At 43.0% G+C, this 16,795-nt stretch overlaps 2 protein-coding genes across 5 annotated transcripts in view; one reads left to right on the top strand and one right to left on the bottom strand.

Annotated features, from left to right (window-relative positions):
* The window catches only part of LOC109322078 (multifunctional protein ADE2), a 70,488-nt gene extending 65,644 nt beyond the window's left edge, over positions 1-4,844 (bottom strand). For all 4 annotated transcript variants that reach the window (XM_019552920.1, XM_019552921.1, XM_019552922.1 and 1 more), the window contains exon 1: positions 4,442-4,844. In XM_019552920.1, coding sequence (XP_019408465.1) covers positions 4,442-4,829 — 388 coding nt within the window. In that variant the 5' untranslated portion in view covers positions 4,830-4,844. The remainder of the gene's footprint in view (positions 1-4,441) is intronic.
* The window catches only part of PPAT (phosphoribosyl pyrophosphate amidotransferase), a 92,566-nt gene that overhangs the window by 47,265 nt on the left and 28,506 nt on the right, over positions 1-16,795 (top strand). Inside the window, exons 2-3 of the mRNA XM_019552925.1 lie at positions 12,886-12,952; positions 14,438-14,644. Of these exons, the coding sequence (XP_019408470.1) occupies positions 12,886-12,952; positions 14,438-14,644 (274 nt within the window). The remainder of the gene's footprint in view (positions 1-12,885; positions 12,953-14,437; positions 14,645-16,795) is intronic.

Here is a 16,795-nt window from a genome sequence, read left to right as displayed (position 1 = left end):
GATGAACAGGGGCCAGCAGTGTGGGGAGGCAGTCAGGAAGGCCAACCATACCTTGTCATGCATCCACAGGTGCATCTCGAGCAGGTTCAAAGGGGTGATCCTCCCCCTCTATGCAGCACTGGTCAGGCCGCAACTGGAGTACTGCGTCCAGTTCTGGGCGCCGCACTTCAAGAGGGATGTCGACAGCATCGAGAGGGTCCAGAGGAGAGCCACTTGCATGATTGGGGACAGCAGGGCAGGCCCTGTGACGAGAGGCTATGGGACCTGAACCTGTTCAGCCTCCACAAGAAAAGGCTGAGGGGGGATCTAGTGGCCTATTATAAACTAGTCAGGGGGGATCAGCGGGCGTTGGGGGAGTCACTGTTCCCCCGTGCACTGCCTGGAGTGACCAGGAATAACGGTCACAAGCTGGCAGAGGGAAGGTTTAGGCTAGATATCAGGAAGCACTACTTCATGGTCAGGGTGGCTAGGATCTGGAACCAACTTCCAAGAGAGGTGGTCCTGGTTCCTACCCTGGGGGTTTTTAAGAGGAGGTTAGATGAACATCTTGCTGGGGTTGTTTGACCCCAGTATTGTTTCACTGCCATGGTGGGGGGGCAGACTAGATGATCTACTCAGGTACCTTCTGACCCTAGAAACTATGAAATTATAAATATGCAGTAGCTAGAGTTACTGGGCAGTAGTACTGGCGCACAGTTTTTTTGTGATGCTTATTGCGCATTAGCCTAATAGTTCAGTGCAGTAGGCTATTAGCATGATTTTTAACCGCTGTGCTACTGTGCAGTGTTTAGGCTAATGTGCCCAATATACATAAAAGATCACGTGGGGCTAGGAGAAGGAAGGCCAAAGATGCATCCAGAAATGTGTAGCCTTGCACCATTGTCTGAGTTATGGTGAAAAGTGTTGTCTTCCTTTGTGCTTCATTCTGTATTCAGTATGTTAAGCTACTTTGTTCATTCTTAATAAAGGAAATTTTAAGTTTCATGAACTGTAAAACAGCCATTATTAAAAACCTAAATGTACTTCTCTTCAAAAAGATGGATACTGAATCAGAACAGAAGTTTGATACATGGGTTTAACCTTAGAGTGATCTGATTTGAATTTGCCTTGAATCAGGTCTATCTTAAACTGCTTGTCCCATTTTTAGACTGGTCAGTGTGTGCAGAACTTATGTACTGCTCTGGGTTTAGAGATATTCTAACCACTTAGACTGGTCTAAGTGTAATGTCTGTACACAGCCTGTATTGCTATATCCATCAGTTAATGAACCAAGAACTATATCAAACAGTTGTGTTCTTGTTTTTTCACCTCTGGAAGTCACACAGCTAGGCCATAATCATCTCCCTGAGTTCTGCCTGTAAGGGAATCTTCCACACACAACTTACCTGCCTTTCAGTGGAGAAGAGAGGCTTGGGTGCCTCTTCAGCACCACTGCTTCCTTCCTTACTTGAATCCTGTGGAGTGCTCACTGTGGTCTGGAGGGGTAAATCCCAGAGCAGGTGGGGCTAGCTGGGGCTGGGGCACACATGTACTTGATTTCCTCTCCAGCTGGGGGTGCTCAAATTAATAACCCTAGCATAGATGAACTATTGTACATTTCTTCTTGTCTTCTGCTGCTGTAGAGCTTCCTCTTCCTCCCCACCAATAGTGGAGGTATTACTTTCAGGTCTGACAAAAAAAAATCCTACTAAACAAGCTGGAGAGCAGAACATCTCTGACAAGAAATTTAGAAGCCATCCGGAGGTGAGGATTTCTCAGGGTTCAATAAAATATGTTGCTCAAGAATTCCTTGCCTCTTGAATCATTTTAGACCACCACAGCTGCAACGTCAATCTTGCACTACCATAAGCTATCAAGAACATACATCTTAAACAACAGTATATTCCAATACAGTTTTTTAAAAATTCAGTTAAAATGCCAGATAACCTCTTCAGTGGATATTTTATTCAGTGACTTTCATGGGACCAAGATTGAATAGTATAGTATTGTTTGACTGCCTGAATTTGTGTATTTTCATGCAAAAGGTTACTATTCTTGTCAATCTATTTATCCCTTGTTATATATGAATTATCTTGCATAGTTGTAGGTTATATATATGTTACATGTGTACATGTAAAGGTGTAATTAATGTATCACACTTTGAAATAAGCTTGTGCATATATTGAGGGTCTATACCCCAAAATGCAAGGAGTCTTACCAGGAGCACAGAGTTTTTAATTTGGCACCCTATGTTGAGTTTTGCACACAAGATTGGTACATTGACCCTATATGATGCACTCACAAATATGAAATGTGAATAGGATATAAAATGTGAAACAGTTCAATCATTTAAAAGCAATTTCTATTAGCTTTGCTACAATTTACAAAGTAAAGTTAGGTTCAAATGAACCATTTGGGCAAGGCCATTCAAAACACAGGACACTGGATTTCCAGGAGCATACCCTTAGCTTATGTAAATCATCATAACTCCATGGAAGTCAGTGGCTCCATTAGTTTGTTACTGCTAAGAATCTGACCCTTGAACTTTTGTACATTATTGTGGGGTGGGGGGGAAAGGGGGAGAAATGTGTGTGTGTGTGTGTGTGTGTGTGTGTGAACTACTAATTTTTTTTAATTAAATATTTTCAAATAGGTGAGATGTTATTAAAAAATAAATTTGTGGGTTGGGTTTTTTTTCCTTAAAGCATGGAAAACCATGCTTTCCGACTTCAAGAGCTGTAAAATAGGATCTTAACAGGAAAACTGTCAAAGACATGGAAGTGAGTTAGGCATGCATCTCCTCTTCTTACTATTCAAAATTTCCCTCCTAGTTAGTTCCTATTTTTTAATGTTTAATTTATTTATTTTTACATTTTTTTTTAATTAATTTTATTTTTTTTAAAATATGTAACCAGAGCTAAAAACCTCATACAAATCTTGTCACAGTTTAGGAATATAGTGGAGCCCAACTTGAATCACCAGATCTGTGTTTGTCTCATGATTTTTAGATTACAACAGATAACCAAAAGAGACCTGGTTTGTACCAGGTGGGAAGTGATTGAAATCTTAGGATAGTGTAGAAATTAATTAGCAAGACCATAGATAATATTGTAAAAATTAACTACAAAACAGAATCAGCACTTCAAGGACATCTGGAATGACTAAATCCTAGTCGCCTTGAAGTCTGAAGCAATCAAAGATGTAGCCCCCTCTCTATTAGCCAGCTTTCCAAAACAAGCACATAGCCACAAAAAACAGTTTTAACCAACTAAGAGTCTCTCAAACTGGCCTAATACCTTGTTTTATATCACAGTAAAAAATTCCCACCTGCGCACGCATCTTAACTGTAAACTATAAATTGCCTCTAACAGTTTTATTCGAAGCCTCTGAGCTTACTCAGAGTACCCAACATACTGAATAAAATTTAAAACTAACAGCGACTCTGTGTCTTTAAAAACAACTCCGCAAAAAGTCACAGACTCCACAACAATAGCAGTCTATGAGGTTGTGGCACCATCAAATCTCAGGCTTCATCTTCTAACCTCAACCATATTATAATTCTAATCCGGATCTAAGTGCCTTCTCTACAGCCCATTTAATTTTTTGTCGTCTTTTGCTCCCCACTATAGTACAGTGAATTCTGGTTTAACATTAGTGAAAGTCATACAGACGCACAATGAGGGGGCTCAACAGAACCTGATGTGCAACTGGTTTGATCAAACTACAATTTCTTCATGTTTATAAAAATAAGTCTCTGTCTTGCTCTGGGATGTCTTGTTTAAAATAATACAACTTTTATCCTAAAAGAAACACGAATAACTTATTTAAATATTTAAGCTTCCTTGTATGCTTAAGTATTTGTTGCACAAATAGCTCCCAAAACTGTATTGTCTATGTTTACATCTAGTTATATGAATACAAATTAATCAGATTTAAGTTAAGGGGGAAAATCTTTAAAATCAGAATAAAAGTTATTTTGGATTTTTTATGTAGTTTTCAGACCTACTGATAATTTGCTTTTTGTCTTTAAAAACAAAAAAGCTGTAATTTTATAATTGTGCATAGTGAAATGCTTGATACAGAATAGTCCAGTTTTTTCTGAACTGGAACTCTGAAAAACCTGGGGTCAAGCATTAAACATATATAAATAAAATTGCTTTTTAAAATGAATACTAGAACAGAGTTGCACAGATAAGACCCTCAGTAGGACTGACCTCTTTGTGAGCTTTTAGCACCAGCAGTTAACAGCATAACCTTAGTGTCATTTTGGTTATCTCCACACTTTGACACTGATGGTGCTAACCTGCTCCCCACAAATGCAAGGAGCATATCAAGTCAGTCGCTATTCGAACTGTGCTATTGGTGCTATATAACATGGACTTTAATGCTAGCAAACTCAGTATTTGGGTTGTTTTGTTTTTTAAAGCAAAGGCAAGCAGCAGAACAGTGATTTAGCTTTTACCTTCAGTTTTCTCTGTAGTAGTGCTTATTGTCAGCTGAGTCTCAGTCGCAGAGCACCTGCCGTTTTCTTCCTCTGCTAATTGTATGACAGGTTCATATTGCAATATGGCATCCAGATCATGAAAAAACTTCATGGTTTTCGTAGCATCTCCAGAGTTGTGGGCATATTTAACTGTTCTGTATTCATACTTAAGATTTTTGTACTTTGCCCGGCACTGTTTCCAGTCTCTGTAAACCCCAAAGTCCTGTAGTCTTTTAGCAATGTAGATGAATATTCCTTTATTCCTTAGTGTTCGATGAAGTTGCTTTCTTATGCTTTTTTCTGACCAGACGCTTAACAAGGCTTTAACCTCCTCTTCAGTCCAGTGCTTTCCTGCTCCACTCTCCATGTTGAAAGTGACCTGGAAATGATTCACTATTTCTAGCCAAGATTTTGTTTCCTAGGAAACCAGACGGCTGGTTGTCAGTAAGCTCCACAGAGATGAAAGGATCTAGTTTTACTGGCTCAAGCTGCCTGAGGGGAGTAACTTGAGAAACTGCCAAATAAGCAGGCTCTGTATTAGAAGCAGACAAATAAAGCAGCTCAGGCACAAATGATCAGTGTGTGTGTTACTAGCTGCATTAGGGAAAGGCTGCTTTCTGCAGGATAAAAACTGAACAGAATATCTGGTGTCTAAATATATCTGCTTTTAACCCTTGTTATGAAAAATGTTTCTAATACTCTGCTATTTTGTATTTGAATTTCCACTGACTGGCATTCTCGTAGGCATACCGGCCTCTGGTTTCTATTCTATCCCATCCAGGAAGAGCACAGATCAACTGCAGACACTTTCTCAGCCTGACGAAGGGTGTTTATACTGGAAAGCTTGCAAAGAAGAATTTTTCCAACTATTTTACTTGGGCTAATAAAAGATATCGATTTTACCCAAAGAACCTCGTCTTGCTGTTTTGTAGTTACTGTAAAGAGAAAGCTCATTCCGAAACCTTTGTTCTCTTATTTCTTAATGTTTCTGTCATTTTTGTTGCATGGCAGAAGTCTTAGTCATTTGGGCATTGTTGTTTGTTTGCAACCATTTTTATATTTTGTGTTCTGAAAGGTGTTAGTAGGAGTCCCCCATCGGTCCCAAACTGAAAGGTGTAATTGAACTGGTGTTAAAGTGCAAGTTAATCATGACAAATGATGCAGCCTGTGTGCATTTTTGTTTTTAAAAAAAAACAAACCAAAATATTCTGGGATTTATGCTACTGAACAATTTTTTTTTGTTTTCACAGAGCACATAACCGGTTTTATGTTTTCTTATGTCATGTTAAAACTAGCTGTGTGTGTGTGTGCATGCACATGCGTGTGAATTCCATGAGAACATTGTCTAAAAGTTGACATGCCAGTTCTGTCCTTTTATCTCCCAGCATTTTCACTCGGTGCAGGAGAATACTAGGGATGAAAAAAGAGTAAAGACTCTCAGAACAGATGCAGAATCCATCAATCTGTGCCCCCCTCTCCCCATCCCACATGGTCAATTGTGATTGTGGGTGGTGCTTGGCTAGGCTAGTTCATCTGCATAGCCATGGTTGTATCTATCTGTCTCCTCCCCCAGCTGTTCCTTACATCCCTGTGAAGCAAAACTCTGGTGTATAGGGGTAGGCAGCCCCTGTTAGAGTCTGCACAGCCTACTTTTACAGGTTTCACTGCTGACCAGACGTTCTGAATCCGTGGGGGAGAAGGTGGGACTAGAGGAAGCCAGGAATGCGGGTAGGTGGTGATACTGGCTTCAGAGATTGTCCCAAAATTGCAGAGAAAATCAGTGCGTTATACCAAGGATAACTTGACACTTGTCTTTTGATTTTTTCCCTTTGCTGTCTAAAGGGACACTTACCAACTTTGAAAGGGCCTTTATGAAACGCAGCCAAATGTTTGTTGAATGTGCTACATCGGTCTCTCAGTTTTCTTGTATAATTCTTGTGTTTTATAGAAACACATTTTCCTAAACAAAGTAAACAGGGTTGAGGGGGGAACAGAGACGCTTCTTTGTTCACTGTTTTATAATAATCATTATATTAGCAAAAATGGTAAAAATTTTAGATATAAATTTTGTTTTTAGTCAAGCACTCCTTAATACTTCCTTTACCCACAGCTGGTGTTAGTGAATAGTGAGTGACTTTTCATTCTTATCTCCATCAGGGGTTATCTCCTGTTCAACTAGTTAGGGGTCAGTCATATTGAATATTCATTCTGCTGTTTCATATGCAAGTATAACTCAAGGGCAATTCAACCAGTGACACCTATGAAGTTTATCCAGTTTAATCGAATAAGCCTGTTTTTATAGTTCAGGAAATAAATAAGTAATTTTTTTCCTCTGTCAGCATTTAGGTTAGGGTGGGCAAAATATGGCCTGTATGCCAGATCCGACCCGCCAAAGGATCCTGTTTGGCCCATGGAAAGTCCCTTAGTCCCGCCCAGCCCAGGTTCAGGAGGCAACCTAGGCAGTGGCAAGTGCAGCTGCTCCCACTGCCCCTGAGCATATGGCAGGGTGGGAGCAGCACAGTTGGCAGTTCTCAGAAGGCATGGGGCTGCCACTGTCTGCATCTCTGCCATTGTTCCCGCTGCTCAGGCATCCTGGCCAGTCTGCCTTGCACCTACGCTGGGCGAAGTGGGCAGGCAGAGCACTTGGCCAGGTGGATGGGATGGGGCTGTGGGTGGGCAGGGAGTGCATCTGAGAATGGGACAGGTGGGCAGGGCCAAGGCTGGGATCATGGGGTGATGATAGTGCAAGGTTGAGACCTGGTGCAGAGCCATGATCCACTCCTCACATGTTTCTGCAGCAGGCATCAATTCTGTTGGCAGGGGCATGAAGGGAGAGGATCACAGCCCTGCCCTTGGCCCCATCCTGCATTGTCACCATGCTGCAATCCTACAACCCCATCTCCTCTGTCTGGCATCCTGCCCACATGGGTCCAGGCTGGTCTCCACAGAACCAGCCTGCTCTGTCCAGCACCTCTGGTGGTAGGTGCAGGACAAATGGGGCCTAATAGGATCAATTGCCCCTACACCCTTCACACAGCACCTCTCCCATGCCATACCTGGCTAGGTCAGCACCCCTTCCCTCTGGCCTGTAACAGCTCACTGAAACTCCTGAAGAGGCTGTTACCAGATTTGCCTATCACTTTGAGGTGTGCTCATTTATGAGGGATACATTTCTAGGGTTTCTGTAATTCTATCAGTGTGCTACTTGTGTTTCTATATGGAGCTGTATTTCTCCCTTCTGCAAGTCCTCACCCCCATGGAGCTATCTTGCAGGATTCAGTTTCAATGGGGATGGGTTCCTCCAGTCACCAAATCAGTCATACACACACAAATGCACACAGATTAATGTGATATGCCTGACCCAGCCGGGTTGATCAGCATGGACAGGCTGACACCCTCATATGCCAAGAATCAGTTCATCAGAGCAACAATAACCACAGTCAGACACAAGCACACAGGTGAACAGAATACCTCTGAATCCGGCTGGGTGTCCAGCTGACACCCTCATGGGCCAGCATTCAGTTCATTAAGGCACATCTGAACCAAACTGGGTCAATCAGCCTGTACAAGCTGATCCCCTTATGCATTTCAAACTCAACATGTCCCAATCTTTAGCCTCTTGATGAGTAGACCCCACAGTATTTTTGGGCTGCACAGGGATCTTTAGCTTAAGTAAAATAAGTCGCTGCAGAGCAAGTGGGGAAGAAGTAGAGAAGGAAAAATATATCCAGTTAATACCAGTTTGACTAAAAAAGTTATTTACTGCTAAGTATATGAAATATATAATGGTACTAGTAATAATAGGCATGCAAAGGAAAACAAACGCAGCCAATTACAATACTACCCTGGTTTCACTAAGTGTTTGGGGAAACTTAGCTCAAGCTTACCTAATACAATTCAGGTTCAGAAATCTATGCCTGAGAGAAAAAAAGAAAAGAGAGAGAGAGCGAGAGCTGGGATCTCCCCAGTCCAAGGCACTCGGGTTCCAGTGCTGACAGGTAAAGTTCTTAGTACAGTCTTTGAAGGGGGACGATCTGTTTCTTCCAGCTTCTTGGGAACAACAGCAGATGGTGTCAGAGAGACTTCTCCTCTTGAAGCACAACTTTGTTGCTGTTTTTTACAGATTTTTATACCCTCAGTTCAGCTTCTTCAAAGCATTCTTAATAGTGTAAACAATTGTCTTTTCTATTGACAAGGGGTTATTTGGCTTGGAAGATCTCAAGAAAGTGATTAACAACCAAGAAAAATGTAAGTTTTTAAGGAGTAACCAGATACTTAGGAGCCAGCTTGAAATCCCTATGGATAGCAGATATACTGGATGGGATTCTTCATTGTTTCTTCAGAAACCATAGATAGCTTGTAGCATCAGGGTTTTGGATTTTTACCTGTTGTGAACAAGCCTCAGCTTAGCATGACTTTTCATAACTTTTGTGAGGAGGACTTCCACCAGTTATCTCAGGAAAAGACTGACAACACTTGTGGTCTGGGCTCCAATGGGCTGGATGCTGTGATGAACCCTTAGCAATGCATTTTTCAAATGTTGCCCATATCCCCTCTAACTCGGTCTCTTTGCCTCAGCATTCCCTAACCCGGCAACTGAGTTTTAGTTGATCAAGTTTAAGTAGGACTCCCATAGTGGGACCGTGTCTATTAAACTTTTACTTCTGCTTAGAGGGGGTGGGGTGTGTGTGGACGGGGGTGAGGGGGAGTCCTTTGTAAATCCAGATTAGAATTGGTCTGATAAATGCTCAGCTGGGTGTGTGTAAATGTGGGTTGATTAGCATTTGGAGCATAGATTCCCCATCATGCAGTACTTCCCTCCTTCTCTGATCCCAGAATTCTGTTCTCCATCTTCCATGTAAATGAATTGTCATCTGGTTCCATCTTGCGTGCAAATGAGACCTAGGGCAGTTGTTTCAGTTTTGTCACCCTTATCTGGACAGCTTTAGGTGCGTCTCCCACTGCATCTTCATTGTCTTTCATAATCAGTTCTTGTTTGGGGGGGCGCGGAAATCTTTGTGAGACAGACAGGCTGCGTCCTGTATCCAGGTTCCCCAAGAACACAGAGCTGAGAGGTAACAAGGCCCTGATTTAGCTGCATCATTTAATGTGCATCACATTGGTTAGGGTTTTTTTAAATTGTGGATTGTTTGGTTTTTTTGGCTTTTTTTAAGTTTTAGTCCAACTGAAGACTGCCCTAAGAATGTACCCCAGTTCAAGTCTGTTACAGAAACTGTACAGACTTGTAGCTGGTGATCATGGTCCTAGCATTCAATGCTCAAGTAAACCATAGGCAAAGAAAGAGTGGCTCATGCTGGGACTAGAAGCTGAGTTTTTAAAAAATAAAACAAAACATGGCTTTCACCTGCTTTGTAAAACATGGGGAACACTGTCTGCTGCTGGCACATTGTGGTGTTTAGCTTATTATAACCTGCTTATCTGGCACCTGTGGTATTCAGCTTGCTATAAAAGGGAAGACTGAGGCAGGGATGACTGTCTGTAAAAACAGGAAAGAGCCCAGAAAAGTTGCATCATTTGATATTGTGAATCTTTAGTATTAATGTTCTGTCTTCTAAGACCAATTTGATTATAAAAATAAACTTATCCTCTTTCATGACATTTATAAGCTTAATTTTACAGCTTGGGCACAGAAGCTAAGGTATCTGATATAAGGATCCAGAGCCTTTCAGTAGGTTCTAAACACTAACTTGGTTGCTTAAATGCAAAAGCGTCCACCTAACACAGGAGGTAAAGTGACCCACCAGGGGCAACGCTTTGCTTGACTTGGTATTGGCCATAGGGAATGGCCTGGTGGGGGCCGCCTGTGGATTCAAGGCAACTTAGGGGACAGCGATCACCAAATGATTAAATTCACTATCCAGCGAAGGGCGAGCATTATACCCGGCAGGACACAGGTGCTAAACTTTAAAAAAGCTGACTTTGATAAACTCAGGGGATTGGTTAGCAGGGTGCTAGGAGCTAAGAACTTAGATGTGTTGAGGGTCCAGGGTAGGTGGACATTCCTCAAGGAAACCATCCTTTGGGCTCAGAGTGAGTCCTTTCCATGGCAGAGGAAAGGGGGCCAGGAAGCCCCTTTGGCTAACCAGGGGCATCCAGGATGCCTTAAGGACAAAAAAAGGCGTACAGGAAGTGGAAGCAGGCAGTAGCTAGCAAAGAGGAGTATACTTCTTTGGCCTGGACCTGCAGGGAGTTGGTCAGGAAGGCCAAGGCAACTCTAGAATTCAGGCTAGCGTCAGGGATTAAGGACAATAAAAAGTCCTTCTTTAGGTACGTTGGGAGCAAAAAGAAGGTGCAGAGTAGCATAGGACCCATACAGGACGGGCAGGGGGGCTTAGTGACGGATAGCAGGGACAAGGCAGAGCTCTTCGATGAGTCCTTTGCCTCTGTCTTCTTAAATGGAAATCTAGAAAACCCTTAACGTACATCACGGACACCAACAAAGGGAACATCAGCCGACCAATGGTCAGGGGTGACACAGTAAAAAGACACTTGGAGGGACTAGACATATTCAGATCACTGGGACCGGAGGGATTCCACCCATGGATAATGAAGGAATTAGCAGGGGTCATAGCTGATCCACTGGCAGGGCTATATGAGTGCTCATGGTGCTTGGGTCAGGTTCCGAAGGATTGGAAGAAGGCTAATGTTGTCACAGGAAGGAGGACCTGGGGAACAATAGACCAATCAGACTTACCTCTATCCCTAGGAAAATCCTAGAAAAAGTTATCAAGGAACACAACTGTGGGAGCTCGCTAGCTAACATGATGCAGAGGGGTAACCAACATGGGTTTTTAGCAGGCACGTCCTCCCTGATTAACCTAGTTTCCTTTTATGACAAGGCCACCAATTGTTTAAATGCTGGAGTCAAGGTGGATGTCATCTATCTGGCCTTTAAGAAGGCCTTTGACAAGGTATCCCATACCATCCTTATAAATAAACTGAGGAGATTTGCTTTGGATGATTACACAGTAGACTGGGTAGCAAATTGGCTCAAGGGTCACAGTCAGAGGGTGGTAGCGGATGGGTCAGTGTCAACCTGGAAAGATGTGGGCAGTGGAGTCCCTCAGGGTTCAGTTCTGGTGTCGGTGCTGTTCAACATCTTCATCAGTGATCTGGATGACAGGGTGGAAGCACCCTGTCCAAATTTGTGGACGACACAAAATTATGGGGTGCAGCAAACACCCTGGAGAGGAGGAACCAGATCCAGCCTGACCTAGACAGGCCAGGGAAGTGGGTAGAGAGCAACAGGATGCAATTCAATAAGGACAAGTGCAAGGTGCTGCATCTAGGGAGGAAGAACTGCCATCATACCTACAGGCTGGGCGGTGACCGTCTCAGCTCCACTGAGGCAGGAAAAGATCTTGGATTCATTGTTGACTCCAGGATGAACATCAGTCTCCAGTGTGATGATGCAGTTGGCAGAGTCAGTCACACCTTGACATGCATCTGTAGGTGCTTCACAAACATGTCCAGGGAAGTGATTCTCCCTGTCTACGCAGCACTGGTCAGGCTGCAGCTGGAGTACTGTGTCCAGTTCTGGACGCTGTAGTTCAAGTGGGATGTGGACAACCTGGAGAGGGTCCAAAGAAGAGCCACTCACCTGATTAGAGGCTTTCAGGGAAGGCCCTGCGAGGAAAGGCTAAGGGATCTTAACCTCTTCAGCCTCTCCAAGGGAAGGCTGAGAGGGGACCTTGTGGCAGCATACAAATTCATACGGGGAGAGCAACATAAAGTAGGTGATGATCTGTTTACCAGGGCACCCCCTGGAATGACCAGGAACAGTGGCCATAAACTACTGGAGAAAAGGTTCAGGCTGGACATTAGGAAAAAGTTGTTCATGGTCAGGGTTGCCAGAGTCTGGAATGGGCTCCCAAGGAAGGTGGTGCTTGCCCCATCCTTAGGGGTCTTCAAAAAGAGACTGGGGGGTCAGACTAGATGGCCCACTGAGGTCCCTTCTGACTCTATAAATCTATGAAAAGTGACCACCTCAACTTGAATTCCTAGTTTTAAAGTAACTGGCCCATGCTCTGCTTGAGAAAAAAATCTGAGTAGGTTGAAAACGCTTTAATTTGAGCTGTAGAAGCCTATTGACATAGTTGTGGAATAGCATTCCAGGTTAAGCAATTGCTAGTATTTTGTGCCCACCTTCAGGTTAATGAAGAAGGTCAGCACTGAGGACCTGACCCAGTGTTAGCTAATGGAAAGATTCCTTTCAACGTCCGTGAACTTTGGGCTGAACCTAATGCAACATTTGGGGATTGGTTTATGCAATACAAGAGTTTTGATATATTTATAAAAAAATACAGTGAATTAGTTTGTATTGAAGTGTCTTGTTCTTTTATCCTTTACAATTCTATTCCATGAGTTGTCCAATTTTCTGTTTGGTTGTATATTGTCTGCAGGGGCCAGGAGAGTGCTGGAATCGTGACAAGTGATGGAGAATCAGCCCAGGCATTCAAAGTGCATAAGGTAAAATGCAAAGATTCCTTGCTCATTTTTGTCTTGGCAGTTTTAAGAAAGAATAACTCTAGTCTTCAGTGTAGCAAGGAGGGCTGGAAAAGTCATCAAAACAAACTAACCAAAAAAGAATTCCAAATCTCTACATGAGGTGCATATGGGAAGTCTTTACTTGTTTACTTAAATTTAGAAAGATTTTTTTTTTACATTCGTAACACCTCATTTTGCAGTTTTTAATGTTATTCTGTACAACAACAAGGAAGTTTGTTATAATCCTGACCTGATAACTTCCAAGACTTCAGCTTAACGGTCTACTTAAAAAGAAGAAAAACAGGGTGGGGGGAGCAGCAGAAACACACATTTAGGAGCTTTTGGAACTGGAGCCATCTTGCTGCTAATATGTTAGTCCCAGAGGGTTGAAAGGATTAGGCACTGGCAGTTCTGGATAATGATGCACCAAACCAGCAGGGTACTGGTGAACTGGAGGAAAAAGAATTAAAAGAAAAAAGAGCTACAGATTAAAGTGTGGAAACATATGCCCAACAAGCATCATGGTATAGAGAAATGAAGAGATTTGCTAAAGGTCAGGAAAGGAGTCTGCATAAAAGTTGAGAACAGAAGTTTGATTTCCACTCTTATGTCTTAAATATTCTTGGTCTTAACATTCCTCCCTCATAATGCACAACAGGAGTGCTACCCTGGCTTTTTAATATGCTAGGATATCCTGGTGACTAGTGAGAGAAGTTCTGATTCATTTCTCTTAGTGAAAGGAGACAACTTGGATATCTTGAAGACTTTTTGTGCTGAAAAAAACAACATACTCTGAAAAGATTGCCAAGTTGAGCAGTGGCACGAATTAGACACTGAGGTTTTCTAAATGCAGATCTAAACCCAGCATAAAAAACAATACAATATGTTGCTGTTGATATCAAGTATTATTTAATTTCTCTTAGCAGCTTTTCTCAATTCCTGTTCTTGCCTATTTATTTGTTCTTCAGAAAACATGCCATGCGTTTCAAAGTGCTATTTAATTACATCCAAACAGTATGTTCCATGTGAGAATTTGTACAAATAATAATTCAGACTACATGAAAGGCTTTTGGGTTGTACAGTATTTTCTTTTTAAAGCATGTTAGACATTGTATTAAAGAATAAAGTTACCTGAGCTGAGCTTTCTCAAAAAAACTGACTGACTATCCTGTACTTGCAGTATCCTACTACTTTTCTCCTGCTACTGCTTTATTTAATGGATATTTTCTTCATGGATAACAGAGTATACTTTTATCTTAAAAATAAACACCTACATCATGTTACTTAAACACAGTATTAAGGGGATGTGACCTAATGCCACTACGACCACTTTTCTTGTCAGCTTTTTCACCTCTCTTAGGCCTGTCTGCTTTCCTTAGTTTGTACATTTATATAGCCTTGACACAGTGGATAGCACTGGTGGAAAAAACAACAACAAATGTGTCCTGTTTTCTTATGCTCCTTAAGGGAATGGGTCTTATTAATCATGTGTTCAGTGAAGACAGTCTGAAGAAGTTGTATGTTTCAAACCTTGGAATTGGCCACACAAGATACTCTACTTCGGGGATCTCAGAACTGCAGAACTGCCAGCCTTTCGTTGTAGAAACGCTTCATGGGAAGATTGCTGTGGCACACAACGGTGAATTAACAAATGCTGCAAGACTTAGGAGAAAGGTAGGATTCAGTCTGGGGTTTTTCAGTATAATTTGTTAATGAGTAGTAAGCAGAAGAGGGGAAGCACTGGACACAAAGCTATTTAAGATTAATGAAAAGTGAAGAGAATGGTGAGGAACTCTGTAGCCAAAGTGGTGAATTGGAAAGCACGCTGAGAAATAAGAGTTTTAATTTGTAACTGTTGCGGAGTCTGTGACCTCTTGCGGAGCTGTTCTCAAAGACACAGAGTCGCTGTCAGTCTCAAATTTTATTCACCATGCTGGGCACCCTGAGCAAGCTCAGAGGCCTCGAATAAAACTGTTAGAGGCGATTTATAGTTTACAGTCAAGATGCGCGCGCATATGGGAATTTTCCACTGTGATAGATAACAAGGTATTAGGCCAGTTTGAGAGATCCCTAATTGATTCAAACTGGTTTTTGTGGCTACGTGTGTAGAAATTTTCTAACAAGATCATAGATAATACTGTAGAAATCAGCTACAAAGCAAGACTCAGCATTTCACGAACACAGCCTGATAAGACTCTGGAATGACTAAACCTAAGTCGTCTTAAAGTCTGAAGCAATCAAGGATTAGTTAGTTTCAAAAACAAGCACGTAGCCAAAAACCAGTTTGAACCAATTAAGGGTCTCTCATACTGACCTAATATCTTGTTTTATTTCACAGTGGAAAATTCCCACCTGCGCATGCATCTTGTCTGTAAACTATAAAATGCCTCTAACAGTTTTATTCGGGGCCTCTGAGCTTGCTCACGGTGCCCAGCATGCTGAATAAATTTTGAGACAGACAGCGACTCTGTGTCTTTGGGAACAGCTCTGCAAGGGGTCATGGACTCCGCAACAATTTGGCAACCCAGATCCAGACCAGCCTTCCCAGCCGGCATAGGTGAGTTTGTCACCATTCGGAGGGCTCGGTCCAGGCGTTGCGTAAGTGGGGCCCACCATGAGGGGTAGCTGTTCCCAGGAATTTATAGACCAGAGTGCTTAAGCCTCGGGAGGATGGGACAATCGGCTTCAAACGTCCCACCGGGATCTCCTTTAGGGAGGCTTCTCCAGGTTTGGGGAGAAGGGAATCTACCAGTGCAGTCTGGCATGGGCAGGAAGCACGCTTGTATTTTGTGTACACAGGAGTGGCCTGTCTTAACTCAACAAGGTGCTCCAGATAAATGGTGGCCGAAATTTGGCTCATTTGATCGGTCTCGTTTGGCATTCCTTTGAATGGAATTGGTAGCTTTAAAAACTCAACAGATGGATTATTGGTAACTGTGGGCTGAACTGGCTGAAAAAGCACCAAAACCGGTTCTTTACTCTACCACTCCAACTCCTTATGATCCTCCGATTTCAGTCACTGTGGAGTCTGAAGACGACCCTGAGCCTCTCTACCCTGCTCTCCCTGTCCCCGGTCAACCCCTGTCCTCTGACAAAAGCGCTGCAGCTCCCATGGCGTCAGCGCTGGCTCCGAGATCCAGGCTCCCTGCCTCTAGAGGCTTTTCTTCGGTCTGGACCTGGGGCCGGGGTCCTGTGGGGGAGGCATATCCACCCAGCCAGGGGAAGGAACACCCGAATGCGGTGGTTCAGGGTCCTTTGTGAACCTACCCGGTCCCGTTTGTGGATGGCGGGGGCAGCTTCCAGGTTCGCCCTACTCTAATTCATGTGTCTTTCACCCGAGGGGACCTCCTCATTTTGCAACAACGGACCCCCTCTTTTCCAGAAAAACCTGATGAAGTAGGATGGACTATTCGGCGCATAGTCCATACTTATGACCCTTCTTGGTCAGACATGCAGAAACTCATGGATACCCTGCTGACCCCAGACGAGCAGGCTAAAGTTTTAGACTGTGCCAGGGCTGTTGCCTGAGCAGGAAACAGAGATCCTTGGCCTTCTAATGAACCCAACTGGGACTATAACACCCCTGAGGGAAGGGCATCCCTGAGAGAAACCCAGAATGATTTACTAGCAGGCTTTGATGAAGCGAGAAAAAAGCTCGTGAATTGGGGAAAATTCCATGCATGCAAACAGGGACCTGAGGAGCATCCGGATGCCTTCTCTACCCATTTGTGTGAGGCAGACAAGACATACGTTTGTCTTGATGTAGATAAACCAGAGCATGTGCCTTTGCTGGTATCAGCCTTTGTAAACCAGAGTGCTCCCGAT

Source organism: Crocodylus porosus, unplaced genomic scaffold (genome assembly GCF_001723895.1).
Source record: "Crocodylus porosus isolate Cpor-Errol unplaced genomic scaffold, CroPor_comp1, whole genome shotgun sequence".
In the NCBI taxonomy this organism is placed as follows: domain Eukaryota; kingdom Metazoa; phylum Chordata; order Crocodylia; family Crocodylidae; genus Crocodylus; species Crocodylus porosus.
This window is presented reverse-complemented; position numbering and strand designations above follow the sequence as displayed.